At 40.8% G+C, this 27,750-nt stretch overlaps 4 protein-coding genes across 14 annotated transcripts in view; 3 read left to right on the top strand and 1 right to left on the bottom strand.

The window, feature by feature from the left end:
• The window catches only part of LOC123499167 (exosome complex component RRP40-like), a 69,053-nt gene that overhangs the window by 12,142 nt on the left and 29,161 nt on the right, over window positions 1-27,750 (bottom strand). The window contains exons 1-2 of one of the 6 annotated variants that reach the window (XR_006672896.1): window positions 21,552-21,693; window positions 3,451-3,485 (exon numbers count right to left, since the gene is read on the bottom strand). The exons of 2 other annotated variants lie outside the window; for them this stretch is intronic. Coding sequence is in view for 2 of the 4 variants with exons in the window: in XM_045246865.1 (XP_045102800.1) it covers window positions 17,985-18,693; window positions 21,552-21,562 (720 nt within the window). In the remaining 2 variants the exon portion in view is untranslated. Of the gene's footprint in view, window positions 1-3,450; window positions 3,486-17,553; window positions 18,694-21,551; window positions 21,695-27,750 lie in introns of those variants that run through there. 3 more of the 6 variants (XM_045246865.1, XR_006672895.1, XM_045246866.1) reach the window with 3 other exon arrangements.
• Window positions 282-3,057, top strand: LOC123499169. Of its 2 annotated transcripts, none has more exons than XM_045246869.1 (3): window positions 282-794; window positions 1,340-1,489; window positions 2,171-3,057. In XM_045246869.1, exons 1-3 carry the CDS (start codon window positions 789-791, stop codon window positions 2,462-2,464), a joined length of 450 nt encoding a protein of 149 aa, XP_045102804.1. In that variant the 5' UTR covers window positions 282-788; the 3' UTR covers window positions 2,465-3,057. The 2 variants fall into 2 exon arrangements, with proteins under 2 accessions (XP_045102804.1, XP_045102805.1); XM_045246870.1 differs by having other exon boundaries at window positions 302-794; window positions 2,174-3,057.
• LOC123499164 lies at window positions 5,629-17,677 on the top strand. Of its 3 annotated transcripts, none has more exons than XM_045246858.1 (3): window positions 5,629-8,302; window positions 14,468-14,563; window positions 16,020-17,677. In XM_045246858.1, the coding sequence occupies exons 1-3, from the start codon at window positions 7,751-7,753 to the stop codon at window positions 16,242-16,244; spliced, it is 873 nt and encodes a 290-aa protein (XP_045102793.1). In that variant the 5' UTR covers window positions 5,629-7,750; the 3' UTR covers window positions 16,245-17,677. The 3 variants fall into 3 exon arrangements, 2 of the variants coding, with proteins under 2 accessions (XP_045102793.1, XP_045102794.1); XR_006672894.1 differs by having other exon boundaries at window positions 5,633-8,302; XM_045246859.1 differs by lacking the exon at window positions 5,629-8,302 and adding an exon at window positions 13,850-13,937.
• The window catches only part of LOC123499161, a 40,446-nt gene continuing 35,810 nt past the window's right edge, over window positions 23,115-27,750 (top strand). For 2 of the 3 annotated variants that reach the window (XM_045246849.1, XM_045246847.1), the window contains exons 1-2: window positions 23,132-23,223; window positions 26,427-26,852. The gene's annotated coding sequence lies outside the window, so the exon portion shown is untranslated. Of the gene's footprint in view, window positions 23,241-26,426; window positions 26,853-27,750 lie in introns of all 3 variants that reach the window. The other variant, XM_045246848.1, reaches the window with a different exon arrangement.

Below are 27,750 nucleotides of genomic sequence, written 5' to 3'. Positions count from 1 at the left end.
ACCTAATTCACGGCTGTCTGACCCCCCCTTGCACCTATCACCTCACTGTTAACCACTATCTAATCATAATCACTGCTGGCTAACTCCTACAACGTCTAATCTTAACCCCTTCAGTACTGAGACGCATTTTTACCATGATATCTGGGTATGATTAGGGTATGATTAGACGGTTTTATTTGTATTAGGAAAGGTCTATGGAGGTCAAAAATTAATGATCAGAGTCTTTACTATTTTAATCTCCACATAAATTTCTGAAGCTGTATAAAATCGCTAAATTGTAACCAGAATAATTACTGAAGGGTTTAAACCAACACTGCCTGATTCCACTTATCCCCAAACCTTCACTGATAATCTCCACCCATCCATACCATGGCTGCCTGACGCCTGTACACCTTAATCACGGCCAGTCACACCGTATATACATCTAACACTATCTAAAGCTACCTTCTCTATGCCACTTGCCTCTCTTACACTCTCCAATCACACCCATCCAAAAAGGAACACCGCTTCCATCGCCCACCTTCTCTTTCTCTCTCTCTCCTGGTTCTTACTCTCTCTTTCTGCCTCCTTCCCTTTTTATCTCTCCTATGCGTTTCTCAGTGGTACCTTCCCCCTTCAGTGCATATAAAAAGGCGGGGACTTTCAGCCTTATCATCAGAGTGTTTCACCAAGGCAAGGAAGCAACACGCACTCTTTGTTAGTTCTTCCCTTCGGAGTACAAACGAATTACCTAAGCATTGATATTTAACAGCTGACGGCAAAGCGGTTAAAACCGAAGCTACGGCACAATGAAGGTGAGGTTCACGGTTATATGTTTTTTTCTGTTGATTGATACCCACACACCATGACAAAACGGACGCAGACATAACTAAGGCTCATGGGGGAAGCGCGGGACAAGACATCGGCGAGAGTCACAGAGAGAATCCTCCAAAAGAATGTGTCGAGCCGGGACAAGTGACGGATAAATAGGAATTCTACATTATTAAGTCTGGAGAGCTCGGTGAATCATCTGTGTCTCTTGAAACTTATCGTGATGAGAGAACAAAGCGCTTCAGAACAAGTCATATTGAGACCACCAACAGCAATCTTAAATAATACAAGTAAAGATTTATGCCATAACAATACTAAAGGGTTATCATTAACCTGTAGTATTTTTTTGCTGACAGTGTAGCCAAAAAATACCTCCTTTAGTCCACAAATTCCCGTGAAAAGCCCATAATGTATATAAAAAAAAAAGGCTATTAAGGGAACACAATGTAAACGTTGCAATCTTCTTATGACTACCAGAACACCGTCAGGAGCTTAAGCTAATTAGTTTCCCCCTCTCTTCCCTCCTCAGGTCTCACTCCCACTTCTCGCCGTCCTCATCGCCAGCATTCAATCAGCTCCCGCCCCACAGTCCGTCATCCTTCCCAACCTCCCCCTTTTCGAGCAAACAGATCCCACGCAGAACCTCCCCCAGACGGCACCCACTGAGACACAAGTTTGGGTGAGTGACAGTGGGAAGTGATGGTGAATGTTTAGCGACTCTTAGAAGGCCTTATGTAATTCAAGCACTTGTTTTGTTGTAAATAGTATGCTTAACCCCTTCAATACTTGGACATATTTTTACCTTGAGATTTGTATACGATTACACAATTTTCTTGACATTAAGGGAGTATATGGAGGTCAGAAGATTAATAGCCACAGTGTTCATTATTTCAGTCTCCCACGTAAGTTTCTGAACCTGTACAAAATCACCAAATAGTAAACAGAATGAATATATGGAAACTCGTCATAGTACTCAAGGGGGTTAAAGTCAGTCAGTCAGTCAGTCAGTCAGTCAGTCAGTCAGTCTTCCTATCAGTCAATCTCTACCCGCCTCAGTCATTCAGGAACCTATAAAGATGACTGTTCTTTGCAAGTAAAAGTGGAAGGCAAAATATTCACTTGATAACATAAGCTTCCCTCTGTCAAATACCAGTGAAAAGTGAAAACACTCACTAGATAACACGAGCTTTTGTCTGTCTTTTATTCACTTAATAACCAGGTCTCTCTCTCTCTCTCTCTCTCTCTCTCTCTCTCTCTCTCTCTCTCTCTCTCTCTCTCCCTCTCCCTCTCCCTCTCCCTTACCCTCTCCCTCTCCTATCCTCTCTCCTTTCCTTCTCCATATACCCCACCCCACGCCCAGCAGCCAGTCCTCCCCTATAGCTACTCCTACACAGTGAGCGATCTGGACACAAACAACTTCCAGAACAAGGCGGAGATTATGAACGAGCTAGGCGACGTGTTCGGCTCCTACTCAGTGCTCATGCCCGACAACATCATCTACACCACCACCTATAACGTCACGGGCAACAGTGGCTTCGTGGCGAGGGTGGAGAAGTCCCTGCCACAACTTGCTCCTCCTGCTAATGGTCCTGCTAATGGTTCTGCTAATGGTCCTCTTCCTAATGTCGCCTCTCCATCAGGTTTCTTTGTCTAGTTATATTGTTAAAGGTTAAAGGCTGAGTGTGTTTTTTCTCCTCTTTTTTCTTATTTTATTCTGATTTTTGGTGCATGTGTTTTCTTTCTTGCTTGCGAGTTTTTTCTCTCTTTTAGTGTTATTAATTTCAAGTAATGTTCTCGTTTTCTTTAGTCTCCCACTCCAATTTTTCTGCTTCACCGGTTTTCTTTGATGCGTTTCTAGTTGTATACTTTGTTATTTTGTTGTTATTCTCGCTGTTTTCACCAGTTTTAGAGACATTTATCAAAGAAACTCATGGTATTTTTGTATTTACTTGTTATCTCGTTAGTTGACATTTATTGAGGAAATTCATGGTATTTTTGTATCTATTTGTTATCTCGTTAGTTGACATTTACTAAGGAAATTCATGGTAATTTTGTATCTATTTCTTATCTCGCTGTTAGTTGTTAATGACACGCCTGTTAATCGTTATATTTTTTTCGAGCTTATTAATTTTGTTTCGCGTTTCAAAGTTTTATTTTATTCAGTTATTGATGAAATGTTATGTTAGATTCTATATGGAAGAATTTTATCTTATGTTTTGTTGATCGTAACAATGACAACGCAGTATATAGTGTGTTTACAGAAATCCTTGTTGAGAGAGAGAGAGAGAGAGAGAGAGAGAGAGAGAGAGAGAGAGAGAGAGAGAGTGTGTGTGTGTGTGTGTGTGTGTGTGTGTGTGTGTGTGTGTGCGTGTAAAATACATATGATAAAATTCTGACCAACTAAATATTACGATACATACTGTAATTTAGTGTTTCTTTAAATAACCAACATTTTTTACACCGACATACCGATCGACACACACACAAACACACAAACACACACACACACACACACACACACACACACACACGGTGAAAGGAATGATAAGAACATTTTTTTCCCACTCACCGCTCGGAACGAACACTACTCGTACTTTCAAACAAACAGGCAGTGAACCGATTGCCTGCCACCTTCCTTACCTTCACCAGCAACCTCGCCGTGCACTGCCCCGATCCTGAAATACACAAATTAATCACATTACTGACTCCTTGTACTGGGACGCTATTTTTTGCCTTAGTTTTGAGTATGATTAGGGGATTTTACTTACATTATGAGCTGTCTATGGAGGTCAGAAGATTAATGGCCAGAGTCTTCTTATTTTAATCCCACATATGTTTCTGAAGCTGTGTAATATCGCATCTAGTATAACTCTTTCAATACTAGACGCTCTTTTTACCAGGGGTTTGGGTATGATTAGAGGATTTTTACTTACAATATTAACTGTCTATGAAGGTCAGAAGATTAATGGCCATAGTCTTCACTATTTTAATCCCCACATATGTTTTTAAAGCTGTATAATATCGCCAACTAGAGTTCTGAGTATGACCAGAGAACTTTTACTTACATTAAGAACTGTCTATGGAGGTCAGAAAATTAATGGTCAGAGTCTTCATTATTTTAATCCCGACATGTTTGAGTGTAAAAATCGCCATTTAGTAAGCAAATATGAAAAGGCGTGTTGGTACTCAAGGGGTTAACTGTGACTCCAACATAGAAACCCTTAGTCATCCAATATAGTTTTTACTTCATATCCTGTTTAACCTCAAATTCCTATTATTGTGTCTTTTCTAATGTTTTTTTGGTATTACTTTCTTCTTAATATCATTTCTAATAGTATTTTTTTTCTTAGCCATCTTAATTACTCGCTTTCTTTCTTCATTCGTTATTATTCAATTAGCCTCTTAAGGATGGCAATTACCACATTTTTACCCTAAGATTTGGATATAATTAGACCGTTTTATCAACATTACGAAGCGTCTATGGAGATCAGAAGATTAATGGCCACAGTCTTCACTATTTCAATTTGCCACAAGTTTCTGAAGCTGTATAAAATCACCAAATTACAAGCAGAATAGACACGGAAACGCGCCATGGTACTAATGTGGTTTACTCCTTCAATACTGGGACACATTTTTACCTTAAGATTTGTGTACGAATAGACCATTTTATTGACATTAGGAAGGGTCCATGAAGATTAATGGCCACAGTCTTCACTATTTCAATCCCCCACATTAAGTTTCTGAAGCTGTTAAATCACCAAATAGTGAGTAGAATGAATATGGAAACGCGTCATGGTACTCAAGCTAATTAATGATAGTGTTATCTTCACCATAGTTCAAACTCAATTAACCTACAAAACTGTTCCTTTATCGCCTCAAATTTCCTTCTTATTCACTCGTACTTATTTTTCCTTGTTATTATTTTCTTTTTACATACTGGATCATTTCACTTTCACGTGTGTGTGTGTGTGTGTGTGTGTGTGTGTGTGTGTGTGTGTGTGTGTGTGTGTGTGTGTGTGTGTGTGTGTGTGTGTGTGTGTGTGTGTGTGTGAGAGAGAGAGAGAGAGAGAGAGAGAGAGAGAGAGAGAGAATGTTGTGACCTATAATAGGGCCACCGCCTCGTATGACCTTTGAGTGACCTTTCATTAAACAAAAGGCAAGAACAAAAATAACCCGGATGTACACGACTTACATAACCTCTCTCTCTCTCTCTCTCTCTCTCTCTCTCTCTCTCTTTCTATTTCCTTACTATTTATCTCAGGGGTGGGGAACGTCCGGCCTCCGGGCCGTATAAGGCCCCCAAGACCATTTGATCAGGCCCGCAAGGCAGTTCATAAATGCTATTTCATATCTCATGAATGAATAATATATAATGTAATTTTATTATGTGCTGGCTGCAGGTTATTTAAATTCAATTAATTATCTATGAACTCGGCAGTTTAGCAGCGTCATACCCTTGAATATAATTATATTTCTTGATTTTTTATTTTGTGACTGACTGTTTTTCTTTGCACTGCTAGCGTCAGCTAAGAGCACTTGTACGGCCTTGAGCTGAGTGTTGCCATAGCATCCACAGGCGGGACCGTACACGTATGCTTCTCGTCAGCCGCCTGTCTGTCTGTACTGCAGTGACTCAGCTAGGCGGGCCGCGGGCAGAGTTGCCAACTTAGCGCTTTTGGCGCTAAATCTAGCTCTTTTTCAAGTTATTTAGCGCTTAAATTTATCATTTAGCGCCTTAGCGCCTTTTTTAGCGCTTTTTTTAAATACTTAGCTCCAAATTTAGCGCCTTATGGCTCATTACAATTGCTCTTTATCAAGTACTTTTTATATTTTCATTTTTTTATTAATTCATTTGTTTATTTATTTAGTTAGTTTTAGCTACCACGTAATGTCAGTACCCCAGACGCTTGATGTACGCATTTTGTGACAAACATACGTAAAATAAATACCTCTATAGGTGTGTAATGCTTTGTTTTATCAATAAAATAAAATCATGGCTGGTGCGGGAGAACCGAACCTGTCGGCCACTCGTCAGAGTCCTGTCCAAGTTGCACAGTTGCGTGTGTTGCTGCCATTCCAGTCTGAAATGCTAGGTAGTTAAGTTAAACAATATTGTACTACCTTTTTCATTGGATACTGTTATCATTAGTAATTTCACAGACGCGACGTACGTTTCTGGACATTTTGTAATATGCTTGAAATAATGGCACACATTTTCATGACATGCTTACCGCTGTGAATGACTGACAGTGGAATATGGATGGACCGAGCATGGGTAGAGAGATACGCGTCACGCGAATACGTGTCTCATACCAGTAGCGGACAAGGCATAACCACGATCAAGTCCTCGCAGTCGCCTCACTACCTCAGTGACTCAGTCGCCTGCCTCAGCTTCTCAAGTGTAAACCCGCCTCGGTACGTCGATAATTTTGCTCGTAGCTACGCTTACTTCACGTACATGTCGCAATTCGATGGTTGCCTAGCTTTCTACAAGCAACAATGAGCAAAAAGTACGCACAACATTTTAGAGCAGAGTGGTTAAAAGACCCAAATTATGAGAAATGGTTGCGGAGAGTAGAAGGTGATGATACGAAATGTGTTTGTAAGTACTGTCATTGCACACTGTCTGCAAAACGTAGTGACATTGATAGACACAGACAGACATTAAAACATAAGAAAGCAGAGAAACCTTTCAGTACCGAAAGACAAGGCACAATACCATTTGAAAAAGTGAGTAGTGACACACATGTGACTGAAGGAAATGTATCCCTATTCATTGCAGAACACTGTTCATTACGTGTTGTTGATCACCTCAGTGAGCTGTGCAAAGTAAGATTTGCAGATAGTAAGGGATGCAAGGATTTCAAGCTAAAGAGGACAAAGTGCAGTGCTATTGTGTGCAACGTGCTTGCTCCACACTTCAGCAGTGATTTGAAAGATGACATTGGTGATCAAAAGTTCAGTCTCTTAATTGATGAGAGTAATGACATTACAGTAACCAAGCTACTAGGAATTGCTATTAGATTTTACTCAAGAAGTAAGAAAAAAATTGTAGTGACATTTTTGGACCTTGTTGAACTCCCAGACTGTGATTCTACTGGAATATGTGATGCCTTGAAAAGATCCTTGAAAAATAATGGACTGGAGTTACAAAAGCTCACTGCTATAGGGACTGATAATGCTTCTGTTATGACGGGAGTTAACAGTGGAGTGTATGCAAAACTCAAAACAGAAGTTCCTCATCTCATCCTTATTAAGTGTGTCTGCCATTCTTTGCAGTTAGCTGTGTCTCATGCAACAGCTCAGTGCCTCCCTAGAAACCTAGACTTTTTGATTAAAGAGACTTATAATTGGTTTTCCCACTCTGCTATCCGCCAAGCTAGATACAAGGAAATATTTTCTCTGATAAATGATGGTCAAGCTCCACTTAAATTAATTCACCTGAGCCAGACTCGATGGCTTTCAGTTGAATCGGCAATAGTCAGAATTTTGCAACAATGGCTTGAACTTAAGACTCACTTTGGCATGGCAAGACATGGTGAAAAGTGTTACACAGCTGAGATCCTGTATGGAATGTTTTGTGACAAGGAAAACTATGCATTCCTTGTATTTCTGAAACATATTCTGGGAGAAGTTCAGCGAGTTAATAAGAAATTTGAAGCAGAGGTACAAGATCCAACGAAACTACTGAGTGACCTTCTTCATCTTATTGATTCTATGAAGTCAAAGGTCCTCATCCCAGGTAAAACATTAAAGGCAGGGAGTTGATTGAAAGCTACTTGGACCCACGTCCTTACTTGGGATATGAGTTTGAAAAGGAGATGTCAGAATGCAAATTTCCTCATGAAAACAAATAAGACAAAGATGTGTAAGTTTTGTTGTGGAGCTAATCAAACAGCTTGAGCAACGTCTGCCTGACAATGTTCAAGTCTTGCAGTCAATGTCCTTACTGAGTGCAGGTGAATGCTTGCAACCCATAAAGCCTGGAATAATAGATCTAGCAAAGATGTTCACTGAGAGTGATGAAATTTTGACACGAATTGACTTCCAGTGGAGAAATCTACATAAAATACTGTGGAAGAAAAATACTGACACATCAGAACTCTGGGCTGAAATATCTTCGCACACAGATGCAACTGGAGAAAACCCCTTCAGTGATCTTGCAGAATTGGCTTTGACTGTCCTAACACTACCTCACTCGAATGCAGATGTGGAACGCATCTTCAGTCACATGAATATCGTGAAGTCAAAGCTACGAAATCGGCTGAGTATCAAAAGCTTAAATGCGTTGCTGACTATTAGATATGGACTACGAAGAAATGGAAGCTGCTGCTATGATTACAAACTGCCTAAGGAAGTACTTCAAAGTATTGGAACACTTAAAGCATACGAGTCATCACAATCTCCAGCAGGATGCTCACACACAACCACAGCAGAGTGCCGCCACAGACGAAGAGATTGGAGACTGGGAGCTGGCAGATTTGGAGTAAAAGTGAGTATTTTGCTGTGAATCCATTATATTTTATGCTACATATATTTCAGCATTAAAAGTTAGGTGAAAGGACAATTAATAGGGATACTACACAACTTTGCGAAATTTAGCGCTTTTTAGGGGTGGACATAGCGCCTTTTCAAATTACGAGTTGGCAACTCTGGCCGCGGGCAGTCAGTGCTAGGCATTTATCGAGTGTGGACGCTGTAGAACTGTTAATACACACTGGGTAGTTATCACGTGGTGTGACGTCCTACAAATGGCGACTACAAAGAAAAGAAAAGTAGATGCAGAATGTCGAGCCTTCCAAGAGAAGTGGACAAACGATTATTTTTTTGTTGAAGTGAAAGGCAAACCTGTGTGCCTAGTTTGTGGGGATGCGTTAGCAGTAATGAAGAAGGCCAATGTGGAGCGTCATTACAGCTCAAAACATGCTAAGCTCAGTGATTTGGGAGGACAAATGCGTCTGGATAAAATCAATGCTCTTCGGCGGTGTTTAGAATCACAACAAGCCTCTTTCACAAGACCTCGGTGTGACAGAGACAACGTTATTCAGACGAGTTATGCACTGAGTGACCTAATTGCCAAGAAGCTGAAGCCTCACATAGAGGGAGAGTTTGTGAAAGAGTGCATCGTTAAAGCTGCGGAGTTGCTAGCGCCAGACAAACTTCAGTTATTTCAGAGTGTTAGTTTGTCTCGTAGAACCGTCTCAGATCGGATTACTGACTTAGCACAAGATATTCATAAAACACTGAAGGATTCTGCAAGAGATTTCCAGTTCTTCTCTGTGGCTTGTGACGAGACAACAGACATAACAAATACCGCCCAACTGGCCATTTTTGTTCGTGGAATAACGGCCGAGTTTGACACACGAGAGGAATTGCTGTCATTGGAAGCCATGCATGGCACCACAACTGGTGAGGACTTGTTTGAGAGTCTTGTTTCGTCAATGAACAAACTAGAGTTAACATTTGAAAAGTTAAGTGGCCTCACTACTGATGGAGCTCCAGCCATGGTTGGCTCACAAAAAGGGTTAATTGCTTTTGTTAAGAAAGAACTGAATCGTCTCTGTCTTGATCCAAGTGATTTAATAATATGCCACTGCATCATACATCAAGAAAATTTATGTGCATTGTCATTGAGGCTCAATAATGTAATGACAACAGTAGTGTCATGCATAAATTTTATCAAGAGCAGAGGGCTAAACAGCCGCCAGTTTAAGGAGTTACTGAATGATCTTGCCTCAGAGTACGGTGATCTTGTTTATCATTGTGAAGTGCGGTGGCTGAGTCGTGGGAATATGCTTATGCGCTTTTATGAACTGCGTGATGAAGTCAAGCAATTCATGGAGATGAAGGGGAACACCTGTCAGGGAACTCAGTGATAGCAAGTGGCTGTGTGATCTTGCTTTCATGGTTGACATTACCAAGTATCTCTCAGAGCTGAACGTCAAGCTGCAGGGCCCCAACCAGCTTCTCAGCTCTCTGCTTTCAAACGTGAAATCATTTGAAGCTAAATTAAAGCTGTGGAAAGTGCAACTCGAAAGAAGTAACACTGTGCATTTCCCCACTCTGCAAGAACAAAATCCTTCTACAACGGATGAATATGCTGGTGAGTGTGCGAAACTAATTGAGGCATTTAGTGAAAGGTTCAAGGACGTGAAAAGTAAACAACAGGAGTTGAACATCTTCGCTACACCATTTAATGTGGAACCAGCTGATGTGCCTGATAACCTGCAACACGAAATAATTCAGCTGCAAAGCGATGATGAGCTGAAAGCTAGGTACAACAACCTCTCACTGCTTGAGTTCTACAGACGTTACGTAAGTGCTGATGATTTTCCTATTTTGAGGAGACATGCACTGAAATATGCATCTGTGTTCGGAACGACTTACTGCTGCGAGCAGTTCTTCTCAAAACTTAACCTGGCAAAGAGTAGACTGCGCTCCAGACTGACCGATGCAAACCTGGAAAACCAGTTGCGAGTAGCATCATCAACAGTACCACCTAACATCACGCGCCTCGCCAAAGAGAAGCAGTTCCAGCCGTCACATTAGAGGTGAGTTAAATGAGTGAAAAAATAATTGATAACTTTTTATGGCCCGCGAATTATATTAAAAATATCTAAATGGCCCTTGACAGAACGAAGGTTCCCCACCCCTGAAATTTTATCTCCTACAGGGCTCAAGTTAAATAAAATAACTTAAACATCTTTTTTTTTCGTTTTCTTTTCATTCCTAACATAACAAACACCAGAAACACAAACTATAACAGACTCTCTCTCTCTCTCTCTCTCTCTCTCTCTCTCTCTCTCTCTCTCTCTCTCTCTCTCTCTCTCTCTCTCTCTCTCTCTCCAAGGGGTCACCAGGTGCGAGGCGAGGTGGAGCACGGCAGAGAGGGAGGAACCAGGGCGGGGTGGAGTGAGAGGTGGAGTGGAGGGCTGGAGTGGATAAGGGCAAGGAGAGGGCGAGGCGAGATGTGATGGAGTACAGACTATAGTGAAGGGTCTGGGAGGTGTGTGTGTGTGTGTGTGTGTGTGTGTGTGTGTGTGTGTGTGTGTGTGTGTGTGTGTGTGTGTGTGTGAGAGAGAGGATGTGACGTAGGGAGGATGTAAGGGAAAGGACAGAGCGAGTGAGAGAACAAGAGAGTAAGGAAGGAAATAAGGAAGAAGCGTAAGATAAAGTAAAGGAAGATGTGGGAAATTATAAGGTTTGCATACAAGTCACAGGTCTTGTACTAGGAAACACGTGGGGAGGATGTAAAGAAAAGGACAGAGAAAGGAAGAAAACAAGAGAATAAGGAAGGAAAGAAAGAAGGAACATAAAATACAGGAAGCTGTAGGAGATAATAAGGTTCTACATACAAGTAGCAGGTCTTGTACTAGGAAACACGAGGGAAGGATGTACAGGAAAGGACAGAGAAAGGAAGAAAACAACAGAGTAAGGAAGGAAAGAAAGAAGGAACATAAAATAAAGAAAGCTGTAGGAGATTATAAGGTTTTACATACACATACTACTAGGAAACACGTAGGGAGGAGGTAAAGGAAAGACAGAGAAAGGAAGAGAACAAGAGAGAGTAAGGAGGGAAATAGGAACAAAAGATGCATAACAAAAGGAAGCTATAGGAAATTATAAGGTTTACATACACACAGCAGGTCTTGTATAAGGAAACATTTTTAATCACTTCCTTCCATAAGTTTGTTTGATGTTCCTTTGAAGACTGTACTAATTTATCTTTTCGCTTTATTTGAGAAACGATTGAGTGTGTGACTTGATCAGCTGGATTCGCAAAACAAAGACTAGTATACTCTCAAACTCTTCTGTGCTTCACCTCTATTTCAAAAGGCTTTATTTAAATTGACACGAGTATTTTAAGGTGTTTTTGCGGTTCTAGAGGCAGAGTGACAAGATTTCTATATTATTAACTGGAGAAACACTCTTGAAAACCCCGCTAGTCATCTCTGTGGCCTTGGAAAATAGTCGTGGTGAGAGAGCAAAGGATTAAACTATTAACTCAGTCAGATGTTGCTTTATTTTTCCTGAAGCTTGTCTACCTTACGAGAAAATTCTAACTCAAGATTAATTTGTTTTTACTCTCTCTCTCTCTCTCTCTCTCTCTCTCTCTCTCTCTCTCTCTCTCTCTCTCTCTCTCTCTCTCTCTCTCTCTCTCTCTCTCTCTCTCTCTCTCATCAATCATTCTCACTTTATTCGATCTACTCCTTCTCCTCCCTTCCTTCTGCCTTATCTTCCATTCACCTGCAGCCCTAACACTCTCTCTCTCTCTCTCTCTCTCTCTCTCTCTCTCTCTCTCTCTCTCTCTCTCTCTCTCTCTCTCTCATCCATCACTGCCTTCTATCACTGCATCTCTCTCTCTCTCTCTCTCTCTCTCTCTCTCTCTCTCTCTCTCTCTCTCTCTCTCTCTCTCTCTCTCCTATTTACACCTCCTCGTCTCAACCAATAGTACAAATTCTTACGTATTATATTTCGTTAGTGGGTTAGTAAGGGCACGGATGGACGGATGCGTTGGTGAGCTGCATATCGAGTACCAACCTCGCTAAGTAACTAAACCCTTGTGATAACGACGCATCAAAGCTATAATAGGTCATATTAACCCATTCACCTCCATGACGCATTTCCATATTCCATACTATTTAGTGACTATACAGCCTCAGAAACCTGTGTGGGGATAAAAAATAGTGAAGACTCTGGCTATTAATCTTCTGATACTAATAGATCCTCCCTGATGTAATAAAATTGTTTAATCATACCAGAAACTCACGGTAAAAATGTGTCCCAGTACTGAATCCATGGGTCAAGCCTTTCAGTACTGGGACGCAATTTTATCATGTGTTTTGGGTACGATTAGACGATTTTATTTACATTATAAAGGGTCTATGAAGGTCAGAAGATTAATGGCCAGGGTCTTCACTATTCTATTCCCCTCACAAAAGTTTCTAAAGCTGTATAAAAACGTGTCATGGTATATTGAAGGCGTTTAAGAGCGTCACATCCGCTTGCACAGTGACACTAACAGGAAATAACCTATACTACATTCTACTACTGAGACCACCGCGATGACTTAACTCGTTTGCATTACATGACGGCAATTGCATAACGAAATATCACTATGTCAAGACGATCACTGTGACTCCTTTGTTCAACTTGAACGATTGTAATGGTGTTCTTCCGATAGCTTCATTCTTCACTTCCGTGTGTGTGTGTGTGTGTGTGTGTGTGTGTGTGTGTGTGTGTGTGTGTGTGTGTGTGTGTGTGTGTGTGTGTGTGTGTGCGCGCGCGCGCGTGTTTCACAACACTAATCTAACCCAAGTACCATGATTCCTAAGGACATTGAAAAACTTACCTGAACTTATTATAATTAGAAAGACAAATAGATAGATAAATAAAGATAGATAAAGATAGAAAGATAGAGATAGACAAACAAACAGAGATAGAGAGATAGACAGACATTGTACTTCCAAGACCTGCCACATTCCAGACACTAAACATACTGAGGTAACAAGCCGTATGAACACAAACAACAATGGAATATTGCAGTAAAACAATTCCAGTAACAGTATTGACACTTCACTTGCTCAATGAGACAGTCAGGACTTAATTGATGTATATGATGCTCTGAACTCCACCTTGTATTGTTTGTTCCACCCCACACTGTGACGCGCCATGTTACCACTAGCCGGACCCACAAAGGCTAGTAATCATTAACAAAAAAGAGCTTGGCGTCACACATGTCATAAACGCTTCATGGATGGGGAACGTGGGCAACAGTCCCCCTCTCCGCCCCCCCCCCACACACACACACTGAACCAAGCATATTCCACACTTCCTCATACTAATAAGCCAACACATATCTTAATGACGGTACTAAAGATGAGAGAAGGAGAGATAAAGAATCAACCTGCCCTCCTTCGCCTTTCTCTCTTCTCAGCTGCGTCACCGCCGCGAGGTTCTTAGCGCCGAGCCTACTGACCCGAACAAGTTGACCTAATATTATTGTTCATCCCGCAGTAAATACCAAGCGACCCACATATATAAGCAGAATACGAAAGGTCCTCGCTGTTCAGTTCCTTCACTTCCTCCTCCGAACCTGCCGTGTTCCCTGTCGCCTCGAAATGAAGGTAGGCATGGTGTGACTCGACTCATGCATGTCAACAGTCACTATTACGGATTTGTATGCTGTTCTGTCAGTTTCACGTGAGAATGCAGGACAAAATTGTACGGTGTAGGAGGCAGCTTGGTCCACACGAGACATCTGTGTTTGAGGTGTATGAAAAATGTATGTATCTCAGAGTACAAAAGCGGATATTATACCACACTCCTACTAGTGCAACTCAACTAGCTAAAGTCAACTCCTCTTTTAACCCCCATCAGTACTGAAAAGTTTTTATACCACGAGTTTTCGGTACGTTTATATTACTTTATTTACATTAGGAAGGATCTATGGAGGTCTGAAGGTTACTGGCCAAAGTCTTCACTATTTCAATCCCCACATGATTATAAAGCGGGTTAAGTTTTCAGTATATTCTTTCTTCATTGAAGTGTGTAACAATCAATGTTATGGAAGGAAAAATGACGATCAGTAACCATGCATTTGACAGTCACATTACTCGTGGCAGTACTAACGCTAACGCCTCGTCTCCCCGGGCAGATCCTGGCAGCGCTGGTGTTGTCCACGCTGGCGGCGGTGGGAGTGACTTTACCGCGGCCGCAGGAAGGGCAACATGACGATTACGATGGTCCATGGGTCAGTCAGCCGAGTCTCTCTCTCTCTCTCTCTCTCTCTCTCTGTAAATTTTCTAGTTAGTCCGTAATAACTATCGGGTTTTTGCCTTTGTCATCAGTGTTTAGTATTCTTCGTTACGTACTTGATTCTTCCATGCAAGCTATTCACGTTCTACATATTTCCCCTACTCTGAGTCACTGCTAACATGGTGCTGACTTACGGTAGCATCATCCATTCACATTTCCTAAGTATGTACAGTACCACTACTTCACTCTGGATAGCTTTAACCTCTTCAATACTGAGAAACATTTTTATCTTGAGATTTCTGTACGATTAGGCCATTTTATTAACATTAGGAAGGGTCTATGGAGGGCAGATTATATTTAATGGCTACAGTCTTCACTATTTTAATCCCCCAACATGAGTTTCTGAAGCTGTATAAAGTCATCAAATAGTAAGCAGAATGAATATGAAAATGCGTCATGGTACTCAAGGGGTTAATAACATGTTGAATAAAGATAACAAATATTAAAGCAGAAAACCTTTAGCCGTCCTTTCAGTAGTGCACGAGTCTGCTCAGTGTGAAGAAGCAGCAACCATCTCTTCTTCAGGCAACTCACTTTCTAACTAACTCGTTCTAACTAGGTCTCGTTTTCTTTGCCTTTTAATCTCAGTGACTTTTTTTTTTTTTTTTTTTAAAGGTCTTGTTTACTCAGTCTCAATCTGGCTGACTTTACCTGTTTTCTATTTATTTATTTTTTTTCCATGACTCGGGTCTTCCTCTGCTTCACCTGTTCTCACACTACACACCTGGTACACCACGCCACAAATATATGACCCGCATGTCACTATTGCCTGGCTTGCCCTGTGATGAAAGTGAAAGTTGTGTATCGCATTTTCTGAATCATACTAATGCCTTTCCACGATCTCATTTTACCTGTCACACTACCCATCAGTACTTTCCACGTCTTCTCCTCTCTTAAGTCTGTAACTCCATCTTTCCTTTCACAATCATCTACAGTATTCTACCTAGTACACTCTTTGCCTTCTCCCCGCATCATGTCTTTTCATTAACACATCTTCCCTTATTTACCAAAAATATAAACACTTCTACAATCTAGCCTAGTCAGTCCTTCAATTTCCTCACTTTTACAACTTTTTCTCTTCCCATTCGCTTATAAACACTCTACCAGCTTCACTTTTAAAGTCTAACCTTCCCAGTCCTCCATATGCCTCATCTCCGTAGCCTTTTCTTTCCCCATTCGCTTGTGAACACTCAAACAGCTTCCACGTCTAAAATCTAGCCCTCCGAGTTTTCCATATGCCTCATCGCAGCAGCTTTTCCTTTCTTCTTTCGCTTGTGAACATTCCACCAGCTTCCACTTTTAAAATCTAGCCTTCCTTGTCATCTATGTTCTCCAGAGCCACTCATTAATTTGTTGTCAGCCCGCACTATCATGCTATCTCCTCTCCACAGCCCGTCATTCCCTACGAATATGCTTTCGAGATCTCCGACGAGGCCAGCCTGACGTATTACAGCCGTACAGAAACGAAGCTACCAAATGGCGATGTTTTCGGGTCCTGGGCTGTGCTGCTTCCCAATGACGATATCCAGACGGTGGTGTACAATGTTACAGATGGGCGAGGCTTCAAACACACCATCACTTACTCCCCTGCAGAGGAGTTTGGTCTTTATAGATAAGGATGCTCTCTCTCTCTCTCTCTCTCTCTCTCTCTCTCTCTCTCTCTCTCTTAATAGGTCTAGTTATTTATTCGCGTGTATATATTCGTTACTCATTGCCGTGTTTCTTAAGTCTTCATCGTTCTTCCTCCTCTCGTATCTGCTATTCCAGTGATATTTCTTACATCTTACCCCTTCAATACTGCGATTTTTACCTGATTTTTGGGTATGACTAAACGATTTTATATGCATTAGGAAGAGTCTATGGAGGTCAAAAGATTAACGGCCAGAGTCTTCACTATTTTAATCCCCACACAAGTTTCTGAAGCTGTATAAAATCACCAAATAGTACGCAGAATGAATATAGAAACGTGGCATGGTACTGAAGGGGTTAATGTGTTACAGAATCAATGACTATTTTCCTTTCCTATACTAAGCCACACTTTTCTATTCATATACAGTAATGCCTCTATTCTTTCTTCTAAACTTCTCTTCTTTAACGGGTGGAAGCTAATTCAAAGGGAAGTTTTATTACACACACACACACACACACACACACACACACACACACACACACACACACACACACACACACACACCATTCACTTCATTTCATTTTCATATTTTTTTCTGTAATTCACCCCTTGTACTTCAGTAAATTCCCCCACCCCCTTTTTTCTCTCTCTCTCTCAAACAACACATACAAAAAAAAAAAATTCCCTCACTACTCAGCCTCCATATAGGTCACCTGGGTCAGTGTTTTATTCCCACTTGTGTGGTGTGTTACTTTCTACACCTGGGGTTGTTCAATTTAAGACATGGTGGAACTCAACTGACAATCACTTTTATCTCACAATGCAAGACATCTACAGGTCATCCTTTCACTTTCTATGCTTCCCTCTCTACTCCTTTCATTTCTAGCGATCACAGTCCAGTTTAATGGAATGAGTTTCATTTTGAGTCTGGCTTGAAGATCTATTTGCTTCTTGTGACCTAATTAGAGTTGTGTGTGGATTCTGCTGTTGTTGTTGTTGTTATTGTTGCTGTTGTTATGTTGTGATCAATGTATCATCAGTCCTGGTTGACTGTCTTTAGAAGCATTTATGTTTTGTTTCTCATATATATATATATATATATATATATATATATATATATATATATATATATATATATATATATATATATATATATATATTAGTATTGTTAAATGTTTACAGATTTATATACCTAATTTAAATAAAATTGTGCCAGTTCTACTTTGTGTTTCAACACAGAGACAACTTGAATGGGTAATTTTACTGCAAACAAAATGTCAAGTAAAGAATTTAAGTCAATTCTTTTATATCAAACTTTTTAATTTAATAAGAGCAGTGTATCAAGCAAACATCTTATCAACATTTCATACTGAAGTATCTCTATTTCTTGACCAGACAAGGCCCAAAATAAATTTACTACAAAAAATAAACAAAACAAGGCAAACACTGAATGCATTTGCTTGGACACCATTTTGAGATCTTATAGAAAGATATAAAAATACTATAGGCTTTCTCTGAGCAATACATAATAAGAGACGCTGACAAACTTGACACACATGACATCAGATCACAAGATGGAGTGATGCTGTGCTATGAAACCCAACACATCCTGCACTGGAGACACACTCGTGGTCACCAGACACAGCACAAATAGTAAAAAAGATTGATAAAAGGCACTAGATGTATAAAATAAGTCTCTATGCACAACTATGGTCATCACTTGCACCTAATGTAAAAATTTTTTGAAATATCTGTACACATTCTGCTCTGCCTCCTGTTTGGTCATCACCTCCAGCAGCTTGAGGCAGTTCATGATGGCTAGCATGTGCCTTTGCTCCTGAGCTGCCACCCACACCCGCCCATTGGAGCCCACCACCACCATGCACTCCACCAGGGAGGAAAGCTTCTTCAGGAGAGTGCTCTGTGGGTCAAGGATCTCTCGTGTCACATGCAAGGGCACAGTGAACATGAGGCCTCCTTCAGGAAGTGGGCCGATACCCACTGCATTGTTACAAACGTCCAGACACACCAACTCAGGCTCCATGTCCCTCTCAGCCACCAGCAGCTGTCCAAACACCAGCTCTCCTGGCCTCATCTCTTTCCTTGCTTTCTTGGGAGCATTTTCAAAGCAGAGGAGGGAGAGGAGGGCATACTCACTACCACCAATGTCTATGATATAATTATCACCCTTTTTCTTATAAACGATTCCAACCACAAACTGTCCCTGGAGGGGAGTGTAGCGTCTCTGATAATTGTCAATGTAGTAGATGTTTTGAGATGTCTTCTTCAGAGGACCCGACCGAGTTGCATAGACAATGCTTTCGTGTCTGCGAAGGCCCGGCCCAAGGAATATTTCCTTCGCGCAGTCCTCCGAGTCCAGCTGAAGCACCTTGTCCCCAGGAAGGACTACTCCCAGTGATTCAATTCGGCCACCTCTGTGCAAAGTAATGGCGCAGCATCAGTGTATGAACACAATGGTACAGGGAGTTGATAGAGGCTACTCCTTAAAGATGTACAAGTACTCCCCATTATACGATTTATCGTTATACAGTATTTCACTTTCATCATCTTTTTTCTTTACTAATTCTTGCCTGCTAACTGACTGACTGTGCTTCACTGATATAACTGATGCAGTGTGCACTCACTCACTGTGCAGAAGGCAAACATGGCAGCATCTCTTTGGATATGTTAGTATGTATCCTTGTACATATTGCAATTTTCTTTTTTTATACTACCATTATAATTATTATTATTGTTGTTATTATTATCATTAGCACCATTATAATTATAATCTATCATTTATCTGTTTTGATTATTACGTTTCTCTTAATTGTTTTTAATGTGGATGACTTGTAGTGTCACAGTCAGTCACTAGCCAGCCTCTGTCGCCGTTGTCAAGATCTGTACAGCAAGTTTCTTTCATTATACAGAAGCTTCTTAACACAGTGTCTGCTGTTAGTCCAACTCCTGGGCTATTGTTAGGGACACTATGTGCCACCACAAGCAAAGAGCTAGCGTGACACAATGCACTATGACAATCTGGAAAGGCGGGCAAGCCTGTGACTTGATTGAACAAAGCAGGACCACCAGTGATCAGGGATACAAAGAGATGAAGCATCAAGTAAGTAAATAATAAATAATTATAGTATTATTATTATTATTAACAATAATAAGATGATAGAGAAAATTAAACGCTACACTCAGTCACAACACCCCTTAGCCTGCGGGGACAGGAGGGCAACAGGTCCTCATCTCAGGGAAGACAATATATTATGGACTCAACACTTCAGTGAAAGTTATTATAAAAATTACTTTGATTGGCTTTGTTACTGTTTTTTTCTTGTTTACTTTAACGATGTAACATATTTTATTACCTTAAGCAATAACATTATCTAGCTAAATACAATATTTCATGATCTTGGAATACATTCCAATTTTTTGTATTCAATCTTCAGTTTCCTAAACAATTGCTTGCTCTACAATTTCTAATTGCATTTACAGGAACACAACTCAATCGTATATCAGGGAGTATCTGTATAGAATAAAGACTGAACTTTGCTCAAACTATTTCAGAGATGCAGAATCAATGAAATATATCTACCAGCTATGTGTATTTCTTTATCAAACTCATTACTAGCTAATCTTAATTCACAAGATGTGGATAGTACATCACAGCAGCAGATACACTTTGGGTACTCTTCCTGTCATACCCTGTAGATACGGAAGGAAAGTACACAAGAACTTTCTCCCCATGGACCATAACCATCATTAAAACAATCCTAACAAGACTTGTAATACATGTACAGTTCACACTTCACACAGTGGTCAGAGAGAACAGCTCAAGCTGAATGTAACATTCGTGCTGTGATGTGCAACCTGTCCGTGTCACTTACAGATTCACTGAACACTGACCACTCAGCCCAAGAATCTGAAACTATGCACAAGCAATCCAGACATCAGAATTTTGGCATTTGAAGAACAAGACTTTATCTGTTACATGTGAAAGCTGTTCATTCGAGGCATGTTCTCCGTCTGTCTCAGTAACAGTGGAACATTCCCTAAAGCGCCACTCTTAGGCAGCAAAGTACAGTATATCAGAGTTGTGCAGTGGATGTATGAGAATAAGAAAGAATTAGAATCTGGATTAGAATGGGATGAGGGTTGGGATTAGGAAATAAGGAAGAACTAGGAATAGAGAGATAGTGACTGGTGATCCTACGGCACTGTCCCCGAGAAACCGTCCCGTGCGCTCGCCTCGATTCCTGGCTCCCACTTCGCAGCTCCTCCACCCAGCTGATTTGACGTCAAATATATATGAAGCCACGCTATTGGTCAGAGAGAGAGAGAGAGAGAGAGAGAGAGAGAGAGAGAGAGAGAGAGAGAGAGAGAGAGAGAGAGAGAGAGAAATAAGGCAGTGTTTCTCAACCTTTTTACCCTTGCGTAACTCTTCAAATACATGACGTCTCAAGGAACCCTGCGTAAAAAACAAAATGATATACCATATATTTCTCATTATATGTGACATCAAATCAGCTGGGTGGAAGAGCTGCTAAGGGGGAGCCGGGAATGGAGGCGAGCGCGCGGGACAGTTTCTCGGGGACAGTGCCGATCCTACTGCTAAAAGTGTCAAGAGTGGGGCTGTTAACTATAGGAGTGGTTGTACGATGAGCTCTGAAACACTTTTCACTTCTAGATGGACGAGACTGATGCATAACAGTGAGCTGGCCTTGTATGGCAGTCACTGTAATAGTAATGAGGGTGTTCCAGACAAGTCACTGTAATGAAGGTGTTCCAGACAAGTAAGACAGTGTTCCTAAGTGTTATTGTACATAAACATAAGAATCAGCAGAGAGAGAGAGAGAGAGAGAGAGAGAGAGAGAGAGAGAGAGAGAGAGAGAGAGAGAGAGAGAGAGAGAGAGAGAGAATTTAAGTTTTCTAGAACATAAATACAGGAATCAACTGAAAGAGAGAGAGAGAGAGAGAGAGAGAGAGAGAGAGAGAGAGAGAGAGAGAGATTCAGTCACCCATTCCTACTACTGCCTGATGACTAATTAATAAGTATATTACCTAAAATTGCTTTACTTATCAATATACAGAAAAAGTTGTGAAAAATGTGAATATTCCTGAAAACTCCCAAAATTCCCGGGCCCTGAAAATTCCCGGAAAGATTCCCTGGAAAATTTCCATTTTCCCGGAAACTTTCCCACCCTTTACAACCCTACACACAACACAAAAAACAACAACAACAACAACAACAACAACAACAACAACAATAACAAGAGTGGAGCATTACCTTCCACTCATCTCGCCCACTCATTGGAGACACGGTCACAGAGGAGGCAGTGGTGCTTTCTGGACACGTATGATTGCTGTTTCCTCTCTCTCTCTCCCCCTCAATGTTATCCTTTCAATCCTACCGACGAGCCTAACATTTTTCTGTTGTTGTGTATTAAGTTGTATTTTTTCTAGTCAAGTTGTATTTCTTAAAGTATGTGTTATAGATCATTTGTGTGCATTTTTCACCTAAAGTAATGTCGTGTTACAAAGCAAGATTAGTTATTTGTATTTAATAGATATCAAGAACATGCATATATTTAGTTTTAGCCAATAAATACTAAAAGATATTTCTCATAATATTTTTCTAGTTGATTTAGGAAGCCAATTTAAAATAAAAATAGCGACATAAGGAAACTCATCCGACGAGAGTAGATAGGGACTGCTCTCTCTCTCTCTCTCTCTCATCCGACGAGAGTAGATAGGGACTTCTCTCTCTCTCTCTCTCTCTCTCTCTCTCTCTCTCTCTCATGTCCAGCAAGAGACATTAGATCTACATGTTTTCCTATATCACAACACACGAGAAGCAAACAAAATGAAGAGAAATGAAGTGAGCAGCAGCTGGGCATTGCAACTAACATGTGGGTGACGTGCAGGGACAGCCGGACAGGGACAAGATGAAAGGCACAAAGGGAAGATATCACGTTACTACGAATGATGGTCCTACGTGACTCCACTGACAGGTATATCTCCCCATCTCTAGCAACACGACACGTCAAGCCATCAAACGCTGTATCGATGCTAATGAATGGAATGGGGAAGGCTCTATATGTAGTCCACTTTCATTTTTCCTTTTGTCTTGGTATCTGATCCTCGTGTTATCCTTCACACTGGCATAGAGAGGATCAAAAGTGGTGTTATAGAATTTAGGTTTACTTCCGGGGTTATTGAATTAAGGTTTATTTCAAAGACATCACCACACAACGTTTGGTGATGCGGTAACTGGTGGTAATGTTGAGTATATATCATGATTCCTCACATTGTAGCAGTGGCGAGACTATAATCTTGGCATTAAGAGGATAGGTGTGGTATTCATTTCACACATTGCGGGGTGATGAAAGCCATTTTACAGTATCGATCTTTAGTGCATCGAGATTCCTCATCAGGTAAGTACGAGTGTCATATCAGCCTGGAGTCACTTAAATCGGAGTTGAGAGGAATAATGTAATAGTGTAAGCAAGGTTCATTTCAAGACATCCCAGAAAAGGCGGGGTGATCAATGTAAATCTGTAACTAGTGAACAATATTGTCCATCATACAATAGAAATAGAGACTATCGCACTAAGAATGTTTTATTAGTAATATTAAGATTCCCCATCATGCAATAACAAACATTACGAGGCCATCGCACCCTGATTGGCATAAAAGTAATAGTGCATAAGTGTCATCACCCTCCACAGTAAATACACAACCACCCCACCACTTCCTGACCGCTATTACACCGATTATACCCCCTCGGTCCGTGGCAGTGACGTCAGTAGTGCCAGGAGGAGTCAGTGACTTGGTGCCAGGAGGCGGGGAGGGCAGTCTGGCGTGAGGCACACAGGAGCCTGCACTCTCGCATCGCGCCGCCCCGCCCTGACTGAACCTCAGTGAGAGTGGGTCCAGTCACTTGCCGAAAAGCCTCCAAGGTGCAGCCGATAAGAAAGTAAACGGAATGCCTCGCGTGTGGTGTTGTATGAGAGATAATACGCGGCCTGTAGGGAATGACTCGTATTGCTGGTATCGTCCGTGGTAATTCGAAAAAGTGTGTTTTTATAAGTCTAGTGCCGGAGGAAATATACACAGTACTTAAAAGTGAGACAAAGCAGAATATTTCAATTTCTCTTCATTTTTTCGGTGGTATGGGATGACTTTCTGAACACGTAAAGGATAAGCAGTATATATGAAAGTGAGGTAAGAGGCAGGATAACAAACGTCTCTCAAACTTATACTGCAAATTGGGATAGATCTTTTAAACCTTCATGTTGCTCAAAAGTACAACTGCACCTAATTTAAGAAGTTTTAGATGATTTTGCAACATTTCTTATTCTTGTTGTGCAATTGAGCAAGACAACTATTATTTGTACCGTCCTTCCATAATCTGCCAATCGTGACATCAATATCCGTGCCGCCCAAGCGTGACCCACTGACCCGGCAAGCTGGCGTGACTCTCATTACACATTTATCAACTCTTCACTCGTTAAGACTCTTCGAATGCCATTTATATAACAAGTCATATTCTCTTACTCATATTCTCATGGGCGCTTTTCTTTTCTTGTTATTGACGGTGCAGAATCCATGTTAAAATTATCACTGACATCATGAAAATATCTGAAAATAGTATCATATCGCACTTGAGCGTTTGAAATGTGGTCGGGATATGCCCAACGTCACATTATGTTGAAGATAAAATCAAACGCGAATCTGAGTGCGCAAAATTATCCATATTTCAAGATTGTCTTTGATGCGACGAGTGGTTGAGGCAGAGCGTTGTAATAGGATATATGGATACATGCTTTAAATTGCCAAGGTGTGTGTGTGTGTGTGTGTGTGTGTGTGTGTGTGTGTGTGTGTGTGCGCGCGCGTGTGCCAGTGAGCGTGTGCGTGTGCGTGAGCGCGTGTGCGTGTGCGTGAGCGCGTGTGCGTGTGCGCGCGCGCGCGGCGTAAACAAGATAACTTCTTGTCAGTAAGATTATAATTATCAGAACAGAGTAGTAGTAGTAGTAGTAGTAGTAGTAGTAGTAGTAGTAGTAGTAGTAGTAGTAGTAGTAGCAGCAGCAGCAGCAGCAGCAGCAGCAGTAGTAGCAGTAGCAGTAGCAGTAGTAGTAGTAGTAGTAGTAGAAGCAGTAGTAGTAATATGGTGATGGCGGTAGTGGCAGTATACCTACTGTGATGACGAGCGCTAGAGGCACAAGCCCCTCCTCTTGGATGGAGCACATCAGGGGATAAACGCTTTGGTCTGCTACTGGCTGGTGGTGTTAGTGGAAAGTGCACATTTTACAGTGTTTCAGTATTTCGTTATTTTCGTACGTATTATCATTTAAAAAAAAACTGTGAGAAGAAAGAAGACGCCCATTGAGACCAGAATTGACCATATTTATTGACATGCATGCAATGTACTTTGACAATAATCCAAAATATAAAAACACTTTTGGGTCCAGTATCAATAAAGCAAAATCCACGAAACAGGCATTTTCTCGTCCAGTGCTAACACTCTCAGTATCATGACGCGTTTCCATATTCATTCTGCTTACTATTTGGTGATTTTACACAGATTCAGAAACTTACGTCGGGATTGAAAATAATGAAGACTATGGCCATTAATCTTCTGACCTCCATAGATCCTTCCTAATCAATAAAATGGTCTAATCGTATACAAATCTCAAGGTAAAAATGTGCCCCAGTATTGAAGGGGTTAAAGATGTAAAGTTCAAGAAACCAACTGTAATTTTCTCGAACAGCACCACAAAAACATATCAGAAGGAAAACAAAGCCAGACTAGATAACACATTCTGAATAAACAAAAAATACTTTCCAGATAGATAAACAAAATATAAATTCCTCGTTGTATAAAGAAAACATTTTCATATTCAGCAATGGACTTGTTTCAAATGAAAAAAAAAACATTAATAATTAGACTAATTTTACTGCAATAAAAAAAAAAAATATTTGAATGTGGAGTTTTTTTTCTTATTTCTTTATATTTTTTTTATTCAGACACCGAAACTACTCTATATTCCAAACATTGCATATAGTGGTGGTGGTGGTGGTGGTGGTGGTAATTGTTTCGTATCTTAGTGAAAGGATTAAAGTAAATGAGAGAGAGAGAGAGAGAGAGAGAGAGAGAGAGAGAGAGAGAGAGAGAGAGAGAGAGAGAGAGTAGTAGTAGTAGTAGTAGTAGTAGTAGTAGTAGTAGTAGTAGTAGTAGTAGTAGAAGTAGTAGTAGTAGTAGTAGTAGTAGTAGTAGTAGTAGTAGTAGTAGTAGTAGTAGTAGTAGTAGTAGTAGTAGTAGTAGTAGTAGTAGTAGTAGTAGTAGTAGTAGTAGAAGTAGTAGTAGAAGTAGTAGTAGAAGTAATAGTTGTGGTAGTAGTGTTATAGTAGTAGTAGAAGTAGTGATGGTAGTGGTAGCGGCAGCAGCAGCAGCAGTAGTAGTAGTAGTAGTAGTAGTAGTAGTAGTAGTAGTAAAAGTAGTAGTAGTAGTAGTAGTAGTAGTAGTAGTAGTAGTAGTAGTAGTAGTAGTAGTAGTAGTAGTAGTAGTAGTAGTAGTAGTAGTAATAATCATAATCGTTCTTAACCTCCTTTGTATGTAATGCTTTGCCCTCGATGTTGAAATTTTGTAAACAGATTTTTTTCCTCCTTCCTTGTTCAGTGAAGAGAGAAACACACGCAGATGAAATTACAGTAACGATAAGAACAACATTTTCTTTCATTTTTTCCGCTGCTTATACCGCACAGGGAAAGTTAATCCGGGTAACAAACAACCATACTTTTTCTTCTTCAACGTGAGGCAACAATGGAACGCAGATAAGGCCGCTATCAATTTTCGCTCCTCTTAAAAAAGTAGTGGTGCGTGAAAGTTTTCCTAGCAAAACAGAGAGAGAGAGAGAGAGAGAGAGAGAGAGAGAGAGAGAGAGAGAGAGAGAGAGAGAGAGAGAGAGAGAGAGAGAGAGAGAGATTCAAATTCAAACTTATCAAACAGGAGTGACAGTAATCCAGCGTCACCGAGAGAGAGAGAGAGAGAGAGAGAGAGAGAGAGAGAGAGAGAGAGAGAGAGAGAGAGAGAGAGAGAGAGAGAGAGAAGAGAGAAGAGAACCTTATTACACACAAAATAAACCCCACATTTTATCTACAGGAAGACTGAAAAAGAGATAGAGAGAGAAAAAGCGACTAAGAGACAGTTTCGAATACTTTCCACTTTTAAACACTTCACTCCAGAAAAGCAGTAGTATTAGACACTTAGGAACGTGGTCTTGTTTGTGTGTAGGTGCGTGCGTGGTGCGTGTACGTGAATGTAAACAGCAGGCGCATCACAAGGCCGAGTATGATGTAAACACGAGTCGATCCCTGGAGAAGTCTATCTGGTTTTACAAAGGAGGACTGATAATGGCGGCCACGTGCTCCGCTATTTCTTGGAGGTAACGAGAAGCCGCTGTGTGATGATGGACTGCCGAGGGAGGGACGCCGAGAGGCAAGAGCGGCGGCACCCGTGAGGCCACCCTTCCTGCCGGCGTCTCACACACACCACATGCTTCTCACCCTCTTCCCGCGCCTTCTACAGGTAGGAACAGCCCTCTCTTTGTGCTGAACGACTGATTTGAGAATTCCTAAGGTTGTTTCCTCTCAGCATCTGCGGGATTAGCTAATATCTATCAGTTTGTGAGATTAAAATATTTTTCATCTTTCCGCGCCTTCTACAGGTAGGAACAGCCCTCTCTTCTTTACTAAGCGCCTAATTTGAGAACTGCTACGGTTGTTTGAGCTTGTTTCCTTTTAGCACTTTAATATTAACTGATATCTATCAGTTTGTTAGATTAAAATGATGTTCTCACTCTCTTCCCGCGCCTTCTATAGGTAGGAACAACCCTCTCCTCTATGCTGAGCGACTGATTTGAGCATATTATAACTGCTAAAGTTGTTTCCTCTCAGCATCTTCAGGATTAGCAAATATCTATCAGTTTGCTAGATTAAAATGTTCTTCTTACCATCCTCCTGCACCTTCTACAGTTAGAGAAAGCCCTTACTTCTATGCTGAACGGCTGATTTGAGCATATCACAACTGATAAAGTTGTTTCCTCTATGTATCTTCAGGATTAGCTAATATCTATCAGTTTGTGAGATTAAAATTTGCTTCTCATCCTCTTCCCGCGCCTTCTACAGGTAAGAACAGCCCTCTCCTCTTTGCTGAGTAGTTTTTTCCTCCCAGCATCTTCAGGATTGGCTAACATCTATCAGTTTATGAGATTAAAATGTGCTTCTTATCCTCGCATCGCGCCTTCTGCAGGTCAAAACACCACTCACTCTTCTCTAAATTGAGTGACTGATCTGTTTTTAAGACTAACTGTAAAATTATTCCATTTTTGCATGTTTAGGAATAATGCAATGACTAACAGTATACAAGATTAAGATTTGCTGCAGATAGCGTGTTTTTTTTTTTTTTTTTTTTATTTCAGCGATCA

The sequence above is a fragment of the Portunus trituberculatus genome, chromosome 49 (genome assembly GCF_017591435.1).
Source record: "Portunus trituberculatus isolate SZX2019 chromosome 49, ASM1759143v1, whole genome shotgun sequence".
NCBI classification, from domain to species: domain Eukaryota; kingdom Metazoa; phylum Arthropoda; class Malacostraca; order Decapoda; family Portunidae; genus Portunus; species Portunus trituberculatus.
Note: the sequence above shows the minus strand (reverse complement) of the source record. Positions and strands in the feature narration are given on the sequence as shown.